The sequence below is a fragment of the Medicago sativa genome, chromosome 3, assembly GCF_051527215.1.
Source record: "Medicago sativa cultivar Bolivia chromosome 3, Bolivia_mono, whole genome shotgun sequence".
Taxonomy (NCBI): Eukaryota; Viridiplantae; Streptophyta; class Magnoliopsida; order Fabales; family Fabaceae; genus Medicago; species Medicago sativa.
This window is the reverse complement of record NC_140751.1, coordinates 5,055,668-5,076,570: the sequence shown is the minus strand read 5'-3', so window position 1 is coordinate 5,076,570 and position 20,903 is coordinate 5,055,668. Positions and strand designations below refer to the sequence as shown.

The following is a 20,903-nucleotide window of genomic DNA, read 5'->3' as shown; positions in this document are numbered from 1 at the left end:
CTCATTTTCTACAATTTTTTCTCGTCTCGTCTTGTTACTCTGTTTTTCGCCATGCCTCGCAACAATACTCAACCTGATACTGAATCAGTTTTCTATGTACATCCAAGCGAAGGTCCTAACTCTGTTATTGTTACACCACTCTTGGATGGATCCAATTACCTCGCATGGAGTCGTTCCATGATTCAAGCTTTTGGCGCGAAAAACAAATTGAAATTTGTTGACGGTTCAATGGAGGTTCCTGATGAGGATGATTTAAATCGTAGTGCTTGGGAACGATGTAATCATCTCGTTCAATCATGGATTATAAACTCTGTTTTACCGCAAATTGCACAAACACTGGTTTTCCATGAATCCGCCATTGATGCTTGGCTTGACCTCAAGGAACGTTTTGCTAAAGCTGATAGAATTCGCATAGCTACTTTGCGTTCCACAATTAACAACTTGAAACAAGGTTCTAAAACTGTTCTAGAGTACTTCACTGAGATGCGTACTTTATGGGAGGAATTGAACTCTCATAGACCTATGCCACATTGCACTTGTCCAAATCCTTGTCGTTGTGCTGCTATGAGAGAAGCACGCTACTTCAGACTTGAAGATCAAGTCATTCAGTTTCTTACAGGACTGAATGATCAATTTGCTGTGGTTAGAACTCAGGTTCTAATGATGGATCCTCTTCCATCAATCAACAAGGTTTACTCTTTGGTAATTCAGGAAGAAAGCAACAATTCATCTATAGCTTCTTCATTACCTAAATCAGTTTCTTTGGTTAATGCTTTTGATTCACGCAACAAGTCTCAAGGGAGGGGTAAAGGTATTTCTACTGGTTCAAAACCTCCCAGACATTGCAGTTTTTGTGGCAGATCTAATCATACTGTTGATTACTGCTATGCCAAGCATGGTTATCCTCCTAACTTTCAGAAGCAGGCACCTTCTGTTAATGCTTCAAGTAGCAATGAAAATATTGAAGCACCACCAGGCAATAGCAATGATGCAGCCTCTTCCAATACTAGTATTTCACAAGAACAATATGATCAGCTTCTAAACTTGCTTCAACAAGTGAACTTGCTTCCTTCATCATCTGTTCCTTCATCTGTTTCTAGTGCCAATAATGTCATCTCTAACCCTTTGTCAGGTATATCTTCCATATTCTCTTGTTCCATAGCTTCAAAATCTGACATATGGCTCTTAGATTCAGGAGCCAATGAACACATTGTCTCTTCCACACACTGGTTCACTTCTTATCATAAAATTTTTCCTAAACCTGTTAACTTGCCAAATGGTACTTCTGTTTTGGTTGAACATGCTGGTACCATTCATTTTTCACCTAAATTCTATCTTGACAATGTCTTGTTTTCTCCTCATTTCAATTTCAATTTGATATCTATATCTAAAGTCTGTGAGTCCCTGAATTGCCATGCCAATTTTCATAACAAGAAATGTTTCTTACAGGATCTTCACTCCCAGAAGATGATTGGTTTGGGTAATCAAATTGAAGGTCTCTATAGATTAGATTTAGGTTTCTTTCATTGTTCCGTACCTAATAAAATCTTTGCCAATAATATTACTACAAATTTTACTCTTCCTGCTTCTGCCTTATGGCATTTCAGACTAGGGCATGTTTCCAATAAGAGAATGTCTCACATGTCTCAATTGTATCCTAGTCTTACCTTTGATTCTCGTGCCACTTGTGACATATGTCATTTTGCTAAACAAAGAAAATTGCCTTTTCCTACTAGTTTGTCTGTTGCTACTAGCAAATTTCAGCTTTTACACGTTGATATTTGGGGCCCTTTGTCCACCACATCTGTTCATAATCACAGGTACTTTCTTACCATTCTAGATGATTACAGTAGGTTTGTTTGGATTGTCCTGTTAAAATCCAAAGCTGAAGTCTCTCAACATGTTAAAAACTTCATTTGTCTCATTGAAAATCAATTTCACATCACCCCTAAAACCATCAGAATAGATAATGGACCTGAATTCTTGCTTAACTCTTTTTATGCATCCAAAGGCATTTTACATCATAGGTCATGTGTTGAAACACCTCAGCAAAATGGTAGGGTAGAAAGAAAACACCAACACATCCTTAATGTAGGAAGAGCTCTCTTATATCAATCCAAACTCCCATCTTGTTACTGGTCATATGCTATTCTTCATGCTACTTTCATTATCAATAGGGTCACTGCCCCTAATCTTCACAATAAATCTCCCTATCAATTACTTCACAATAAATTGCCTGACATTGAATCCTTTAAAGTTTTTGGTTCATTGTGTTTCTCCTCCACTCTTCAATCTCACAGAACCAAGTTATCTCCAAGAGCAAGAAAATCAGTTTTCTTGGGTTACTCAGTAGGATTCAAGGGTTCTGTCCTTTTAGATTTACATTTCTAGAAATGTTATATACCATGAACATATATTACCATATCCTTCAAATCCATCCTCATGATTTACCACTTCATGGGACTATTTTTCCTCTGTGCCTTGTACTGCAAGCAACCCACCAATTACCACTTCACCTCCCATTCCTACACCTATTATTGATCCTGACCCTCCTAATCATGAGCCAACATCACCTACACCACCTCCTATACCACCTGTTATTAGACAATCATCTAGAATATCACATCCTCCATCCCATTTGGAAGACTATGTCTACAGTCATGTTTCTTCTGATTTGTCTGTCAAGTACCCCATTTCTGACTCTGTGTCTTATAGCGCTTTGTCTCCTTCTCATTGTGTGTTCACCCTGTCTATTGACTCTCAATTTAAACCAACCACATATGATGAAGCAAGCAAACACACTTGTTGGCAGCAAGCTATGCAAGCTGAACTTACTGCTCTTGCAAATACTGGTACTTGGAAACTGGTGGATTTACCACCTGACATCAAACCTATAGGATGCAGGTGGATTTACAAAATCAAACATCATGCAGATGGAACCATAGAGAGATATAAGGCAAGATTGGTTGCTAAGGGTTACAATCAAATTGAAGGACTTGATTACTTTGACACCTACTCACCTGTTGCCAAGCTTACCATAGTGAGAACTGTTATTACTCTTGCTTCAATCAATAATTGGCACATTCACCAATTAGATGTAAACAATGCTTTTTTGCATGGTGATTTACAGGAAGATGTTTACATGATTGTGCTACCAGGTGTTGTCACTGATAAACCAAATCAAGTCTGCAAACTCATGAAATCTCTTTATGGTCTTAAACAAGCAAGTAGAAAGTGGTATAGAAACTCACTTCTCTTCTTATTCATCATCACTATACACAGTCCAACTCTGATCACTCATTGTTTATTAAGCAAACTGCTACTTCTTTCACTGTTTTGTTGGTTTATGTTGATGATGTTATAATTGCTGGTACTTCTCTGCATGAATTTCAATGCATCAAAGACATTTTGCATTCATCCTTCAAGATAAAGGATTTGAGTCAACTGAAATACTTTCATGGTTTAGAAGTGGCTCATTCTTCTCTTGGTATTTCATTATGCCAGAGAAAATATTGTCTGGATCTTCTCTCTGATTCAGGTCATTTAGGTTCTAAACCAGTTTCAACTCCCTCTGACCCATCATGAAAATTGCATCAAGATCCCAGTTCTCCATATCATGACATTCCTGCATACAGAAGATTGATTGGTAGATTGATATATCTAACCAACACTAGACCAGATATAACTTTTGCCACTTGTTATACCCTAATGTTGGACCTAAAAATACTAGCTCCATTCTTCTTTTCTTGCATTTCAAGTCATTTGAACTGTCTCTGATCAATTACATATTTCTCTGCATTTTATTTCAATGTTACTTGCAAAATTCATGTAAAAGGGTATTTTAGTCATTTCCTATGTTAACATTTCTTTCAGTCTTTTAAAAATTTGTTTGAGTCCTTTCAAATAGTTTGAATAAGTCTCCATTTCAATTCTATGTCAAAATCCATTTTAAAAATTGCATTTGCAGTCATTTTGAGTCAGTTTAGCCCCTAGGGGCATTTTAGTCTTTTCATGTGTTAAAACTCTGGTTAAACTCTTAAAATTGTCTCTGAGTCTTTTAATTTTGCTTGTATAAATTCTTGCTTTAATTCCTTGTAAAAAAAATCATTTTTAAATTGCATTTGAGTCATTTTTGAGTCATTTTAGTCCCTAGGGGCATTTTGGTCATTTCACATAAAAATTCTGATTCATTTTAATCTGCTTTGTCGCTTTTAATCGTCTCGCTTTACGTTAATTTTCAATTCAATTTTAGTTTTAATTTTCATTTTGGTCCTTGTACTTTTGTTATTTGCATTTTAATCCCTTTTTAAGTTTGTTAAAGTCAAAGTCAAGGTTTGTTACAAGTCAAGTGCCACATGGCATTGTTTCATTGGTCCAAGCATTCCCACATCACCTATAAATAGATGAGTCATGGTCAAAGAGTCACAACTAATTATTCAATAATTTTTCTCACAAATCCACAAAAATCACAAAATTATTTTCTCTCAATTTTCCTTCTCTTCTAACAACTTTCTCTCTCCTCTAACTAACTTCCACCATAGCCAAAAGCTTCAACAACCTCCAGAACCACCTTCAACCACCACCTTCAACCTCTACAACCACCCTAACAACCTCCACAACCACCATAACAACCTCCCAATTTTTCGTTTCTTTCCACAAAATTAACAACAATCATCACCATCCATCTCAAATTCGAATCGCAAATCCTCACAAATCATAAACCTCGACACATCACTATCACCGAACCTCCAATCGAAATTACCACATCACGACAATTGCGAACCTATCCACCACAACCAAAGTGAATTCGGTTGCAACCTGCAACAAAGTCATCAAACGAAAGTGAATCGGAATCTAAATCCACGACACACATTCATGGCAGTGAGGAAGCCATTGCAAGCCGGCACCGAAACGGGGAAGAGGAACTGAAGCAGATCCGAACGAAGAAAGTCGAGTGCAAGAGAATATAGCGGAACCTGTTTGAGGAGAAACGGAGCTTCAACGTCACGATAACAACACATCAGTCGGTTCACGCTTCAGTACAAGTGCAAACGCAGCAGCGGCAATTCGAATGGCTTAGAAGCGAGGACGGTTAGATCGAAGTTTCCCTCACAAACCAAGGCTTCCTCCGAATCGGACTCGAGGTAATCACTTGAACAATTTGTAGTAAATCTTCACTGTGTTTGTTTGCATTTCGTTTAAACCAAGAGTATCCGATTTTCCTTCATGCTCTTTTTAAAAAGAAAGGATGGACTCAATTTCGTTTCACTGTGTTCTAGATCCAGAATCATTTAGTTTGTTGTTTTTGTGTTAAAAAAAGAAGATGGTTCAATGAGGGAGGGTTTGAGCTTGCTAATCCATGAAAGAGAAAGAGTTGGGGAAGATGGTGTTGTTGTTTGCAGAACCAAGTTTTATGCCAATCCATGACCCATGCTTAACCCATGACCCTGACCCGTGTCACATGGATCCAGCCCGTTTTTAGTTTGATCTGGGCTTGGGCCTTAGTTGGCTGCTGATTTCGTTTTCTGCACGTTTTTCGCTATATGCACACCGTTAATTGATGTTTACACCACTGTTGGTTTAAAAATTGCATGAAAAAATTCCAAAAAAATTTGTGAATGTCTTACTCGTTATTTTGATTGGATCTTGATACTATTTGTATGTTAATCGTGATAAAATTCTATGGAAAATGTTTCGTGCTCTTGTTAATTCATTGTTTTGATTCTTGCTAAAGTTTTGTTAATAAAAAACTTCTAAAAGTTTGTGTGAGTTTTTGTGTGAGTAGTTTCGATACTTGAGACCTATCGTTTGGAAAATAATTGCATGTTAAGACCTACTTCGAAAATAATGTGTGTTTGTTTTGTCATTTTGCCACTTTTTGTTAAGACTTTTGTGAAAATTGTGATGTGATCTTGTCCTTGAATTTTGGTGCATAAGTGTGACTTTGAGTATGTCGTTCTTGGAGTGATTTTGTTTCTTGATTTAGCATATGCCTGCTGTTCTTGTTATAGGTCCTTCACCTTGTGAATAATGTGTGTTTCTTGTGTTAAATAAAGTGCAAATAGGCTTGAAATACTATGATCATATTGCGTACTAATTTCCCTTGATTTCTCACATCATGATTGAATTAAAACTTTTGAAATGTTACCATTGATGTGAGGATTCTAGGCCTTAGTTTTGCCTTAGAATTTTAGTAATCTTTCAAGTACTATTTCATCATGTTTTTTTGATTAAGTTCTTGGTTATCTCTTTGTTAATTTCTAGTTACCTTAATTCTCTTTACTTGTTTCTATTTCTTTTCTATATTTTTGTGCTACTAACCCTTTTCCTTTCATGTTTCATGAGCATATCTCATCCCTCAATTTTAATTTCATTTCTTGCACTTTAATTTCGTGCCATTTAAATTCATGCCACTACATAGTATGTAAAACCTAGGAACTTTTGTATTTTACTTTATGCCTTTAAATTTCTTGCAAGACCATAGAATGTAATTAGGGCATGATGTAATAAGGACAATGGACTCTAATGATGTACACCGACACAAGCACCGACACATGCACACACATCACTTTAGATATATGCTTAGAATATGCATGTTTAGATGTATGTTTAGGATTGTATGCTTAGATGAATGCTTAGGCTTTACACTTAGAAAAAAATCCTTTTCCAAAAAATATGAACAACATCACTCAAATATTTTTCTTAATAAACCTTGGGATCAAAATCCCATTGAATTTTCCTTTTATTTTCTTAATCAAAATTTCAATGAACTTTAATCAAACTTTGACTTCCTTTTCCAAAATAACTAATCAAACCCCACTTTTTCTTAAATCTCATGCCTTTAAGGCCTCTCTCTCTTATTCTTCAAAATCCCATTTTCAAACTTAAAATCAACCAACAAAAACAAAAACATTTTTGGAAGAGAACTACGGTGGATTTGATCCCTTAACCGGGTACGTAGGCAAGGAACCAATATTCCTTCAATTCAAATAAAATAAAAATTCAAACCCATTCCTCTCCCTCCAATTCTTCATTTAGAAAATATCATTTTTCAAATAGCATTTAAAAATAAAGCGCGCGCGTAGAAATTAAAGACGGTTCCTATAGGTTACTATAGTCGTTATGGGTGCCTAACACCTTCCCGTAGCGAAAACAACTCCCGGACCTCGATTCTCAAAGGGTTTTGCTTACTTTTTCCCTTCCCAAGAAAAAATAAGATATCACCGGTTAAAAAGGTTCAAACTTAATCAATGTTTGACACCCGAAAACCAAGATAAAACAGCTGGCGACTTCACTGGGAGTATTCGAGAGTTGCGCCTAGTCTTTATTTCCACGCTTGCGCTCTTTTTGCTTGTTTCTTTTACTTGCTTTCCTATGTGAATAAATGTTTAAATTCTTACAAACGTGTGGGGTGAGAATATCAAAAGTCCTGCACCCGGGCTGAGTGAACTTAGGATTTAGGAGGGATATAATCGACAATTCATTTCGGGGGTTGCCTCGTGTTTTTATGCGATCAATCCCACATAGTTGAAGCATTTTAGGGGTGATGTTGTCGGCGCGTGTTGTCGCGTTTAGGCACTTTACTTCTAATTGTTCTATGACGCTATGAACCGTAGATAACCAAACCCATCCATGGCCATTTTCTAGGACGTAGTGCGGAGGCTAAACCGAGTGTTGTCTCGAGTTTTAGTCGTCACGCAATACTACACTCAAGTTAGACCTTCCACGGGTAATCATGGAGCGAGTGTTGTCTCATGACACCATGATATACGTCGGAGAGGTTGCAACTTGGGAACCTTTTTTAGAACCCGGTTACTATTTCCTAAAGCCCTAGTTTCACCGGACACCGTGTCCACCCATGAATCCTCGACTTTGAACTTCAACCCACCGTGTTTTCTCCGAACTTGAACATAATCATGCATTCATGCATACATGCATACATGCATAAACTCTTTCCATGCATTGTTATCGAAGGGCTTAGACAAGTTGAATTTGTAAACATTGTAGGAATGGGGAAGACTAAGTCCTACAAGTTCAAGGAAGTGGATTTGGCTAGTTTGAGAGATTTGGCACTCAAGGTCGAGGATCCGACTGGTTTCCGACGTCGTTACGGGGCTTTACTTACCATTCTCCAGACCAATGTGGATGATAAGCTTGTGCACACTCTAGTGCAATTCTATGATCGGGAGTATCGGTGCTTCACTTTTCCCGACTTTCAGTTGGTACCTACTCTAGAGGCTTATTCTTCCTTGATGGGTCTATCTATTGCTAAGGGGGTACCCTTCGCGGGACTTGAGAATCCTCCTACTCCATTGGTTATTGCTAAAGACCTCTATCTCAAGACCACCGATGTCTCCAAGAATCTTGTCACTAAGGCACGCATCCGAGGGTTCACTTCAGAGTATCTTCTTGGGAAAGCCAACCTCAATACCACTTGTCAGGACACTCTCGAGGCTATTCTTGCACTTCTCATCTATGGGCTTATTCTCTTTCCAAATCTTGATGGCTTTGTGGACATGAATGCTATTATGATCTTCCACTCCAAGAATCCGGTTCCTACCTTGCTAGCTGACACATACCATGCTATTCACGATCGTTCCGGCAAGGGTCGTGGATACATTCTTTGTTGTGTACCTCTCCTCTATAGGTGGTTTATTTCGCACCTTCCGAAGTCTTTCCACCACAATCTGGAGAATTGGTCTATTTCACAGCAGATTATGCCTCTCACTCCTAATGAAGTGGTTTGGCTCACTCCCGCTTCTAGAGTCAAGGAAATCATTTTCGGTGGTGGAAAGTTTCTTAATGTACCTCTTCTTGGTACCCGGGGTGGAATCAACTATAACCCGGAGCTCGCCTTGCGACAATTTGGTTTCCCGATGAAAGAAAAGCCCATCAATCTTGCTACATCTCCTTACTTCTTCCATTACTCCAATGCTCCCGCGGGAATAAGAGAGGTTTTCATGGAAGCTTGGTCTAAACTACGAAAGAAAGAGGTGAAGCATATGGGTATAAGGTCCGGTGTTGCTCATGAGGCTTATACACAGTGGGTGATAAACCAAGCTGAGGAGATTGGTATGCCTTACCCCTCTATGAGATATGTGTCTGCATCTATTCCTACCATGCCTTTGCCTCTACTCCCACCTACTCAGGAGATGTATCAGGAGCATCTAGCTATGGAGAGTCGGGAGAAGCATCAGTGGAGGGCTAGATACTATGAGGCTGAGAACTTGATCATGACTTTGGATGGAAAGGATGAGCAACAGACTCATGAGGTCTTGACACTAAAGAAAGAGTTAGCTAAGGCTAAGAGAGAGATTGAAGAGAAAGATAGGTTGCTTATGAGAGACTCTAAGAGGGCTAGGGGGGCCCGTGACTTCTATGCACGATACTGCAGCTATGAGTCTGAGTCTGAGGACGATGCTTCCACTTCCTACGCTTGAGGATCTCCATTTCCTGTTGTGATTTCCATTTTATGCTGCTTTACGTTTCAAAGTCTATCCCTTGGCTTAGCATTTCAAAGGGAATCGTCTTGTAAAACTATATGTTGGTTGTTTATTTCCCGTTTATGTTAATTGTTGTTTAGTAATATTTACAAACCTCTAATTTGTCTAAAACCCTTTGATAACACATAAAAAGAGTCTTTTGCATATGCATTAACACATTTCATGCATCATATGCATCCATTGGTCACAAAAGACTTCTCTCGTGCTCATTGCCTCCTGGTTTTGTCCGCCGCAGTCTGAAAAGTGGCTCGTGCTCTCAAAGTTTACCAACCAGATAGAATTCATCAAACAAGATTTTACAAGAGAAGAATCATGGCTAACTTTGAAGAAGAAAATGCTCAGCTCCGTGCCGAATTGGCTGCTATGAAAGAAGACTTGGCTAAGGCTCATGACGCTATGTCCACCATGATGGCTGCACAAGAACAACCAGCCACATCTGTTCCAGTTTCTACTGAAGGGATTCCCTCTATCCCACTGTCTACTGTGGCTACTGATGCTCGTTTTGTTATGCCCAATGGGCGTCCCTATGGACTCTCAGCTTTCTATTCTCCTAATACTGCTGCTGGTGTCTCTGGGTTTGCTGGTCAAGGACAGATTCATGTATCCACTGCTATGCCTCAGGTGACCACTGTTACCGATCCTATTGTCCACACTGTGCAACAGGTGATTGATGTCGATACTCCGCGTGGACAAGACCCTGTAATGGAGGCTATGAAACAATAGTTAAGAGAGTTGGCTGGCGAACTCCGTGAGGTCAAAGCTAGCCGTGGAAACAATGTCTCTGCTAAGGCTCGTGATCTATGCTTGGTATCCCGATTTGAGGTTCCTAAGAAGTTCAAGGTGCCAGACTTTGACAAATACAATGGATCTTCTTGTCCACATAGCCATGTCATTCGGTACGTCCGAAAGATGGCCAATTATGCAGATAATGATGCACTGATGATACACTGCTTCCAAGACAGCCTAGCAGAAGATGCGGCAGATTGGTACACTGGTTTGAGCAAAGACAATATCCATACTTTTGAGGAACTTGCTGCTGCTTTTGAAAGTCATTATGAGTTCAACACCCGTCTGAAACCAAACAGGGACTCTCTTAAGTCCTTATCTTAGAAATCAGATGAAACCTTCCGTGAGTATGCCCAGAGATGGAGAGGGGCAGCTGCCCGTGTTTCTCCTCGGCTTGATGAGGAAGAATTGACACAGACATTCCTGAAGACTCTGAAGAAGGAATATAAGGAAAGAATGATAGTCTCTGCTCCAAACAACTTCTCCGACATGGTTACTTTGGGAACTCGTCTAGAGGAGGCTGTCAGCGAGGGTATCATTGTTCTTGAGAAGGGTGAATCTTCAGCCGGTGCACCAAAGAAGTATGGTAATGGCCACCATAAGAGGAAAGAATCTGAAATAGGGATGGTATCTGGTAATCAGTCTACACCTGCTAATGCCACTCAGTTACCTTTGCCCTATCAATACATGCAGTACTCTCAACATCCTTTCTTCCCGCCATTCTATCAGCAATTTCCTCTGCCACCGGGTCAACCACCAGTGCCCATTAATGCCATTGCTCAACAAGTACAACAACAGCCTCCTGCTCAGCAACAGCAGCAGAAACAACAGGGTCCTCGGCCCAGGACTTCTTTTCCACCAATACCTATGCGGTATGCTGAGCTGCTCCCTACCTTACTTGCTAAGGGACACTGTGTCACTAGACCAGGCAAGCCTCCGCCTAATCCATTGCCTCCCAGGTTCCGACATGATCTCACATGTGAATTCCATCAGGGCGCTCAAGGCCACGATGTTGAGGGTTGCTATGCTCTGAAATATATTGTGAAAGACCTGATAGAAAAAGGATGGTTGACTTTTGAAAATAGTGTTCCTCATGTTCTTGACAATCCACTTACAAACCATGCTGCGGTTAACATGATCGAGGCTTTCGAAAGAGTTCCTGTTCCTCAAGAGGATCCCATGTTGGATGTCCGCAATGTTGTTACTCCCTTGGTACCGCTACATGTCAAACTTTGCCAAGCTTCTTTGTTCAATCACGATCATGCTTCTTGTTCAGAATGTCTTCAAAATCCTATGGGTTGTTGTGTGGTGCAAGACGATATGCAGAGCCTGATGGATGACAAACACTTGACTGTCAGTGATGTATGTGTGATTGTGCCAGTGTTTCATGATTCTCCGATTGAAGGTGTATCCCAGACGAGGAATGTTGAACCCTTAGTGATCAGACTACCTGGTACAGTATCTTATGCCTCTACCAAAGCAATCCCTTACAAGTACAATGCAACCATGATTGAGAACGGAGTAGAAGTGCCTCTGGTATCCCCAGCCACAGTTGATAATGTTGCGGGTGAAATTACGGCCCTGAGAAGGGGGAAAGTCCGTCCACCCTTGTTTCAAAAGAAGGTGGTTACACCTATTGCAACAATAACTCCACCAGTTGCTCCTCCTATTGACAAGAGCCCCGGCCCAACAGGCCAATCTATTGACGAGTCTAATCTGGACGAAATCCTGAGGCTTATTAAAAAGAGCGATTATAAAATTGTTGACCAGCTGTTGCAAACTCCGTCAAAGATATCCATCTTATCTCTGCTCTTGAGCTCAGAAGCTCACAGGAAAGTGCTAATGAAAGTACTTGAGCAAGCATATGTTGATCATGAAGTCTCTATGGATCAGTTTGATGGAATAGTGGGTAACATTACTGCTTGCAATAACTTGGGATTTGGTGATGATGAACTCCCCGAAGCAGGAAAACACCACAACTTGGCTCTTCATATTTCGGTACACTGCAAGTCTGACATGATATCCAATGTGTTGGTAGACACAGGATCATCCTTGAATGTAATGCCTGAATCTACACTAAGGCAGTTGAGTCATCATGGAATATTCTCTCTGAAGGGAAGCAGCTATTTGGTTAAGGCTTTCGACGGATCTCGCAAAGATGTTCTTGGGGAAGTAGACTTACCAATTACCATTGGTCCCGAGACATTTCAGATCACTTTCCAGGTCATGGACATCAATGCTTCTTACAGTTATCTCCTCGGAAGACCGTGGATTCACGACGCTGGGGCAGTAACTTCTACTTTGCATCAAAAGCTCAAGTTCATGAGGAACGGTAAGATTGTCACTGTACATGGTGAAGAAGCATATCTGGTTAGCCAAGTGTCATCTTTCTCTTGTGTTGAAGCAGGGTCCGCCGAAGGGACGTCATTTCAAGGCTTGACTGTTGAGGGTGCAGAGCCCCGGAGGGCTGGTGCTAGCATGGCTTCATTGAAAGACGCCCATAAGGCTGTTCAAGAGGGGCAGGCTGCCGGCTGGGGCAAAGTGATACAGATCTTGGAAAACAAGCGCAAAGAGGGCCTTGGATTCTCCCCGACCTCAGGCGTTTCAAGAGGAACTTTCTACAGTGCTGGGTTTATCAATACTATTGCTGAAGATGCTGCTGAAAGTAGTTATGTGCCGACATTTGTTGTACCAGGAGGCACTGTGAGAAATTGGGAGGCCATTGATGTTCCTTTAGTTATGCATGCTTCCATGTAATGTGTCTTGTTGCTCATGTTTTCTTTGTTTTCAAAATAACAATCCTTTCGCTCTGCCCAAGGCGAAAGTGATATCATTGTAAGGGCGTGTCTGTTTCGGCATTGCCGTTATCAATAAAAGTTGTCGTCTTTCTCACGACTCTTTGTTTTTTACTTTTTTAGTGCCTTTTTTTTTGGAAATAATGGTAATGCCAGAAAAAACCAAAACGTCTGTATTTTCTTATTAATTTCAAAAATCTGCATAGAAAACATTTTTTCTAAAATCATCCCAATCATATTATGCAGATTGAACCACAATAAACTCGTTGAACACAGTGACCCTGTATATGAAGCTGAAGATGAGGAAGATGACGAAGAGATACCGTATGAGATCACTCGACTACTTGAGCAAGAAAGGAGAGCCATTCAGCCTCACCAGGAAGAGATTGAGCTCATCAACCTGGGTACTGAAGAGAACAAGCGAGAGATCAAGATTGGTGCTGCACTTGAGCCAGAAGTGAAAAAGAAGATTACTCAGCTTCTCCATGATTATCCAGATGTCTTTGCATGGTCCTATGAAGATATGCCGGGTCTAGATCCCAAGATCGTGGAACATCGGATACCGACAAGACCTGAATGTCCTCCTGTCAAACAGAAATTGAGAAGGTCTCGTCCAGACATGGCTCTTAAGATCAAGGCTGAAGTGCAAAAGCAAATTGATGCAGGCTTCCTCATGACAGCTGAATACCCTGAATGGATTGCCAACATTGTACCAGTACCGAAGAAAGATGGGAAAGTTCGAATGTGTGTTGATTACAGAGATCTGAATAAAGCCAGTCCAAAAGATAACTTCCCTTTGCCTCATATTGATGTGCTTGTTGACAGTACTGCTCAATCCAAAGTGTTCTCTGTTATGGATGGTTTCTCTGGCTATAACCAGATACGGATGTCACCTGAAGATAGAGAAAAGACGTCCTTCATTACTCCGTGGGGGACGTTCTGTTATAAAGTGATGCCGTTTGGCTTGATAAATGCTGGTGCTACCTATCAAAGGGGTATGACCACTCTGTTTCATGATATGATTCACAAAGAGATTGAAGTATATGTTGATGATATGATTGTGAAGTCAAGTGATGAAGAGCAGCATGTTGTGTATTTGAAAAAGATGTTTGAAAGATTAAGAAAGTACAAGCTGCGGTTGAATCCTAACAAGTGTACGTTCGGTGTACGATCTGGAAAGTTGCTAGGCTTCATTATCAGTCAGAGAGGCATTGAAGTTGATCCTGACAAAGTCCGAGCCATCAGAGAGATGCCGGCCCCTCAAACTGAAAAGCAAGTCAGAGGTTTCCTCGGACGTCTGAATTATATTTCAAGATTCATATCTCACATGACTACGACCTGTGGACCAATTTTCAAATTGCTCAGAAAGAATCAGCCTGTTGTGTGGAATGATGAATGTCAGGAAGCTTTTGATAGCATTAAAGAATACCTGTTGGAACCACCTATCCTTGTCCCGCCAATGGAAGGAAGGCCCTTGATTATGTATCTGTCAGTGTTAGATGATTCAGTGGGTTGTGTTCTCGGTCAACAAGACGAGACTGGAAAGAAAGAACATGCTATCTACTATCTGAGCAAGAAGTTTACCGACTGTGAGACTCGGTATACAATGCTTGAAAAGACTTGTTGTGCCTTAGCTTGGGCTGCCAAACGCCTGCGTCATTATATGGTGAATCATACAACTTGGTTGATATCCCGAATGGATCCAATCAAGTACATCTTTGAGAAGCCTACTGTCACTGGAAAGATCGCACGGTGGCAAATGTTGTTGTCTGAATATGATATTGTGTACAAAGCTCAGAAAGCAATCAAAGGAAGCATCCTTGCTGAATATAAAAGCATTGACCACAGATGCGAACATCCAATGTTTACCCAGCACTGACACGCCTAGCAACGGCGACCTGTATCCAAGAATTTTCCAAGGGTCCCTCCTTTACAGTTTATATTGCCCTCAGCCATGGTTTCGATACGTCTCTCAACGACGGTCTCTCCAAAGAGGTTTTCCCCTGTGAATATGTTGCAGCACGAGCCACTACGTGCCCAATCTTCCAATGTTTTGCCTATCTCTGTGAAACTTTCTTGTCAAATTACAAACCAATCATGCACTTCAAGCATTCATACATGCATAATCATGCATTTTATGTGCTCATACATTCAATAATCTTGTTATACCATACATACATGCTGCATTTCCAATTTCAACTTTCAATCCAACTCAGTTTCCACTTTCAATTCAGTTCAATTTCCACTATTCAACTTGAATCAACATTCAATCTCAATTTCAATTTCCAACTCAACTTAAATTCCAATTTCAATTCAATCTCAATTCCAATCCAATTTAATTTCAAATGTCAAATTCAACTCAATCTTCAATTTCACCTTTCAGACCAATTTCAACTGTCAAACTCAATTTCAATTTCCAATTTCAATCCAATTCCAATTTCAATTCAAGTCAATTTCAACCTTCAATTCAATGTCAATGTCAATTTAACTCAATTCAATTTCAACTTCCAATTCAATTCAATTTCAATCTCCAAATTCAATTCAATTCCAATCTCTAATTCAATCCAATTTCAATTTCTGATTCAATTCAATTCAATCTCAACTCTCAATTCAATGTCTATGTCTATGTCTCCGATCAATCTCAATTTTCAATCTCTCTTTCAAATCTCAAACTTTCAATTCAATGTCTTTGTCAATGTTAATTCACTTTCAATTTGCTTCAGGCCAACAATCATGGTCATGTCTATTTTCAAATCAAGTCAATATCAACTTACTCTCAATTTGTATCTTTCCAAATCAAACTTCCAATTTATATCTTGTTATTGGTCAAGTGACTAGTTCGATCCAAAGAACAACTTGTACCTGCTTATATACCTATACTTCCGGACAAACGACAAGTTCGATCCAAAGAACAGTTTGTACCCGGCTTATGCTTTGTTATCAGCCAAACGACAAGTTCAATCCAAAGAACAGTTTGAACCTACCTACATGATGTGGTGATGATCCAGCGGCGAGTTCGATACAAAGAACAGTTCGTATCTACCCTTATGTCCATATCTCCAGTCAAACAGCCAGTTCGATCCAAAGAACAGTTTGTACCTGTCTATTTGTTTGTATCTTCAATCAAGTGTCAAGTTCGATCCAAAGAACAGCTTGTATCTGCCTATATGTCTATGTTTCCGGTCAAGTGCCAAGTTCAATCCCAAGAACAGCTTGTACCTATCTCTTGTTTTGCATTCCTTGGTCAAGTGGCTAGTTCGATCCAAAGAACAGCTTGTACCCTATTTTCTATCCCCTGGTTTGTCTTCCCTGTCAATGTCCACCTGAATCCCCAATGACATGACATGCTCCATAGACTCCAGTCGTTTGTCCTGCATTCATAATCAAAATATTGCATGGCATTCATATTTTTGAAAATCTGAAAGCGTATTTTTATGTCCAAAAACAGTGCAAATGTTAATATTTAAGTATCTTCGTCCCGTCAAATCAAAGACTACGTCTTTTGACTCTCCGGACAAAGAAACTTAAATAGGGGCAGCTGTTATACCCTAATTTTGGACCTAAAAATACTAGCTCCATTCTTCTTTTCTTGCATTTCAAGTCATTTGAACCGTCTCTGATCAATTACATCTTTCTCTGCATTTTATTTCAATGTTACTTGCAAAATTCATGTAAAAGGGTATTTTAGTCATTTCCTATGTTAAAATTTCTTTCAGTCTTTTAAAAATTTGTTTGAGTCCTTTCAAATAGTTTGAATAAGTCTCCATTTCAATTCTATGTCAAAATCCATTTTAAAAATTGCATTTGAAGTCATTTTTAGTCAGTTTAGCCCCTAGGGGCATTTTAGTCTTTTCATGTGTTAAAACTCTGGTTAAACTCTTAAAATTGTCTCTGAGTCTTTTAATTTTGCTTGTATAAATTCTTGCTTTAATTCCTTGTAAAAAAAATCATTTTTAAATTGCATTTGAGTCATTTTAGTCCCTAGGGGCATTTTGGTCATTTCACATAAAAATTCTGATTCATTTTAATCTGCTTTGTCGCTTTTAATCGTCTCGCTTTACGTTAATTTTCAATTCAATTTTAGTTTTAATTTTCATTTTGGTCCTTGTACTTTTGTTATTTGCATTTTAATCCCTTTTTAAGTTTGTTAAAGTCAAAGTCAAGGTTTGTTACAAGTCAAGTGCCACATGGCATTGTTTCATTGGTCCAAGCATTCCCACATCACCTATAAATAGATGAGTCATGGTCAAAGAGTCACAACTAATTATTCAATAATTTTTCTCACAAATCCACAAAAATCACAAAATTATTTTCTCTCAATTTTCCTTCTCTTCTAACAACTTTCTCTCTCCTCTAACTAACTTCCACCATAGCCAAAAGCTTCAACAACCTCCAGAACCACCTTCAACCACCACCTTCAACCTCTACAACCACCCTAACAACCTCCACAACCACCATAACAACCTCCCAATTTTTCGTTTCTTTCCACAAAATTAACAACAATCATCACCATCCATCTCAAATTCGAATCGCAAATCCTCACAAATCATAAACCTCGACACATCACTATCACTGAACCTCCAATCGAAATTACCACATCACGACAATTGCGAACCTATCCACCACAACCAAAGTGAATTCGGTTGCAACCTGCAACAAAGTCATCAAACGAAAGTGAATCGGAATCTAAATCCACGACACACATTCATGGCAGTGAGGAAGCCATTGCAAGCCGGCACCGAAACGGGGAAGAGGAACTGAAGCAGATCCGAACGAAGAAAGTCGAGTGCAAGAGAATATAGCGGAACCTGTTTGAGGAGAAACGGAGCTTCAACGTCACGATAACAACACATCAGTCGGTTCACACTTCAGTACAAGTGCAAACGCAGCAGCGGCAATTCGAATGGCTTAGAAGCGAGGACGGTTAGATCGAAGTTTCCCTCACAAACCAAGGCTTCCTCCGAATCAGACTCGAGGTAATCACTTGAACAATTTGTAGTAAATCTTCACTGTGTTTGTTTGCATTTCGTTTAAACCAAGAGTATCCGATTTTCCTTCATGCTCTTTTTAAAAAGAAAGGATGGACTCAATTTCGTTTCACTGTGTTCTAGATCCAGAATCATTTAGTTTGTTGTTTTTGTGTTAAAAAAAGAAGATGGTTCAATGAGGGAGGGTTTGAGCTTGCTAATCCATGAAAGAGAAAGAGTTGGGGAAGATGGTGTTGTTGTTTGCAGAACCAAGTTTTATGCCAATCCATGACCCATGCTTAACCCATGACCCTGACCCGTGTCACATGGATCCAGCCCGTTTTTAGTTTGATCTGGGCTTGGGCCTTAGTTGGCTGCTGATTTCGTTTTCTGCACGTTTTTCGCTATATGCACACCGTTAATTGATGTTTACACCACTGTTGGTTTAAAAATTGCATGAAAAAATTCCAAAAAAAATTGTGAATGTCTTACTCGTTATTTTGATTGGACCTTGATACTATTTGTATGTTAATCTTGATAAAATTCTATGGAAAATGTTTCGTGCTCTTGTTAATTCATTGTTTTGATTCTTGCTAAAGTTTTGTTAATAAAAAACTTCTAAAAGTTTGTGTGAGTTTTTGTGTGAGTAGTTTCGATACTTGAGACCTATCGTTTGGAAAATAATTGCATGTTAAGACCTACTTCGAAAATAATGTGTGTTTGTTTTGTCATTTTGCCACTTTTTGTTAAGACTTTTGTGAAAATTGTGATGTGATCTTGTCCTTGAATTTTGGTGCATAAGTGTGACTTTGAGTATGTCGTTCTTGGAGTGATTTTGTTTCTTGATTTAGCATATGCCTGCTGTTCTTGTTATAGGTCCTTCACCTTGTGAATAATGTGTGTTTCTTGTGTTAAATAAAGTGCAAATAGGCTTGAAATACTATGATCATATTGCGTACTAATTTCCCTTGATTTCTCACATCATGATTGAATTAAAACTTTTGAAATGTTACCATTGATGTGAGGATTCTAGGCCTTAGTTTTGCCTTAGAATTTTAGTAATCTTTCAAGTACTATTTCATCATGTTTTTTTGATTAAGTTCTTGGTTATCTCTTTGTTAATTTCTAGTTACCTTAATTCTCTTTACTTGTTTCTATTTCTTTTCTATATTTTTGTGCTACTAACCCTTTTCCTTTCATGTTTCATGAGCATATCTCATCCCTCAATTTTAATTTCATTTCTTGCACTTTAATTTCGTGCCATTTAAATTCATGCCACTACATAGTATGTAAAACCTAGGAACTTTTGTATTTTACTTTATGCCTTTAAATTTCTTGCAAGACCATAGAATGTAATTAGGGCATGATGTAATAAGGACAATGGACTCTAATGATGTACACCGACACAAGCACCGACACATGCACACACATCACTTTAGATATATGCTTAGAATATGCATGTTTAGATGTATGTTTAGGATTGTATGCTTAGATGAATGCTTAGGCTTTACACTTAGAAAAAAATCCTTTTCCAAAAAATATGAACAACATCACTCAAATATTTTTCTTAATAAACCTTGGGATCAAAATCCCATTGAATTTTCCTTTTATTTTCTTAATCAAAATTTCAAAGAACTTTAATCAAACTTTGACTTCCTTTTCCAAAATAACTAATCAAACCCCACTTTTTCTTAAATCTCATGCCTTTAAGGCCTCTCTCTCTTATTCTTCAAAATCCCATTTTCAAACTTAAAATCAACCAACAAAAACAAAAACATTTTTGGAAGAGAACTACGGTGGATTTGATCCCTTAACCGGGTACGTAGGCAAGGAACCAATATTCCTTCAATTCAAATAAAATAAAAATTCAAACCCATTCTTCTCCCTCCAATTCTTCATTTATAAAACTCTTAGGTGTAAATATCATTTTTCAAATAGCATTTAAAAATAAAGCGCGCGCGTAGAAATTAAAGACGGTTCCTATAAGTTACTATAGTCGTTATGGGTTCCTAACACCTTCCCGTAGCAAAAACAACTCCCGGACCTCGATTCTCAAAGGGTTTTGCTTACTTTTTCCCTTCCCAAGAAAAAATAAGATATCACCGGTTAAAAAGGTTCAAACTTAATCAATGTTTGACACCCGAAAACCAAGATAAAACACCACTCAGCAGCTCAGCCAGTTTCTTTCTTCTCCTACTGAGAAACACTTTCAAGCAGCCACTAGGGTATTGAGATACTTGAAGAAAAGTCCAGGACAAGGTCTTTTCTTCCCAAAAGATTCTTCTCTGATGCTTTCAGGTTTCTCAGATGCTGATTGGGCAGGGTGCCTTGATTCTAGGAGGTCCATATCTGGTCAATGCTTCTATCTTGGCAAATCTTTGATTTCATGGAGAACTAAGAAACAATTAACTGTTCCTAGATCCTCTTCTGAAGCAGAGTATAGAGCATTGGGAGCTGCCACTTGTGAGCTTCAATGGATTCTATATTTACTGAAGGATTTGCATGTGTCTCTCTTGAAGCCTCCTGTTCTTTATTGTGATAATCAGAGTGCCATTCACATAGCTGCAAACCCTGTGTTTCATGAAAGGACAAAGCATTTAGAAATTGATTGTCACCTGGTCAGAGAAAAGGTGCAAGCAGGTATCATGAAGCTTCTGCCAGTCTCTTCCAAAGAACAACTAGAAGATTTCTTCACCAAGCCTCTCCTTCCCCAACCTTTTCATATACTTTTGTCCAAGCTGGGAATGCTAGACATATACCATGTCCCAGCTTGTGGGGGACTATTAGAGAATGATAAGGATGAGAATAAGAGTGATAGCTCAATAACTTGCGCAGCAAGTAACATTACTTAG

General features: G+C 39.1%; 1 protein-coding gene across 1 annotated transcript; it reads left to right on the top strand.

Moving 5' to 3' along the window:
* The first annotated feature begins 51 nt into the window (after window positions 1-51).
* On the top strand, window positions 52-20,903 carry LOC146935118 (uncharacterized). Its single transcript, XM_085757866.1, has 4 exons — window positions 52-1,820; window positions 2,494-3,184; window positions 3,283-3,487; window positions 20,350-20,903. The coding sequence occupies exons 1-4, from the start codon at window positions 52-54 to the stop codon at window positions 20,901-20,903; spliced, it is 3,219 nt and encodes a 1,072-aa protein (XP_085613992.1).

Coding starts and splice junctions, on each gene's coding strand:
- LOC146935118 (XM_085757866.1), top strand. CDS start 52: ATGCCTCGCAACAATACTCAACCTGATACTGAATCAGTTTTCTATGTA. Junction 1,821..2,493: donor ACATCTGTTCATAATCACAG/GTACTTTCTTAC, acceptor TTGTACTGCAAG/CAACCCACCAATTACCACTT. Junction 3,488..20,349: donor AGTGGCTCATTCTTCTCTTG/GTATTTCATTAT, acceptor TGATGCTTTCAG/GTTTCTCAGATGCTGATTGG.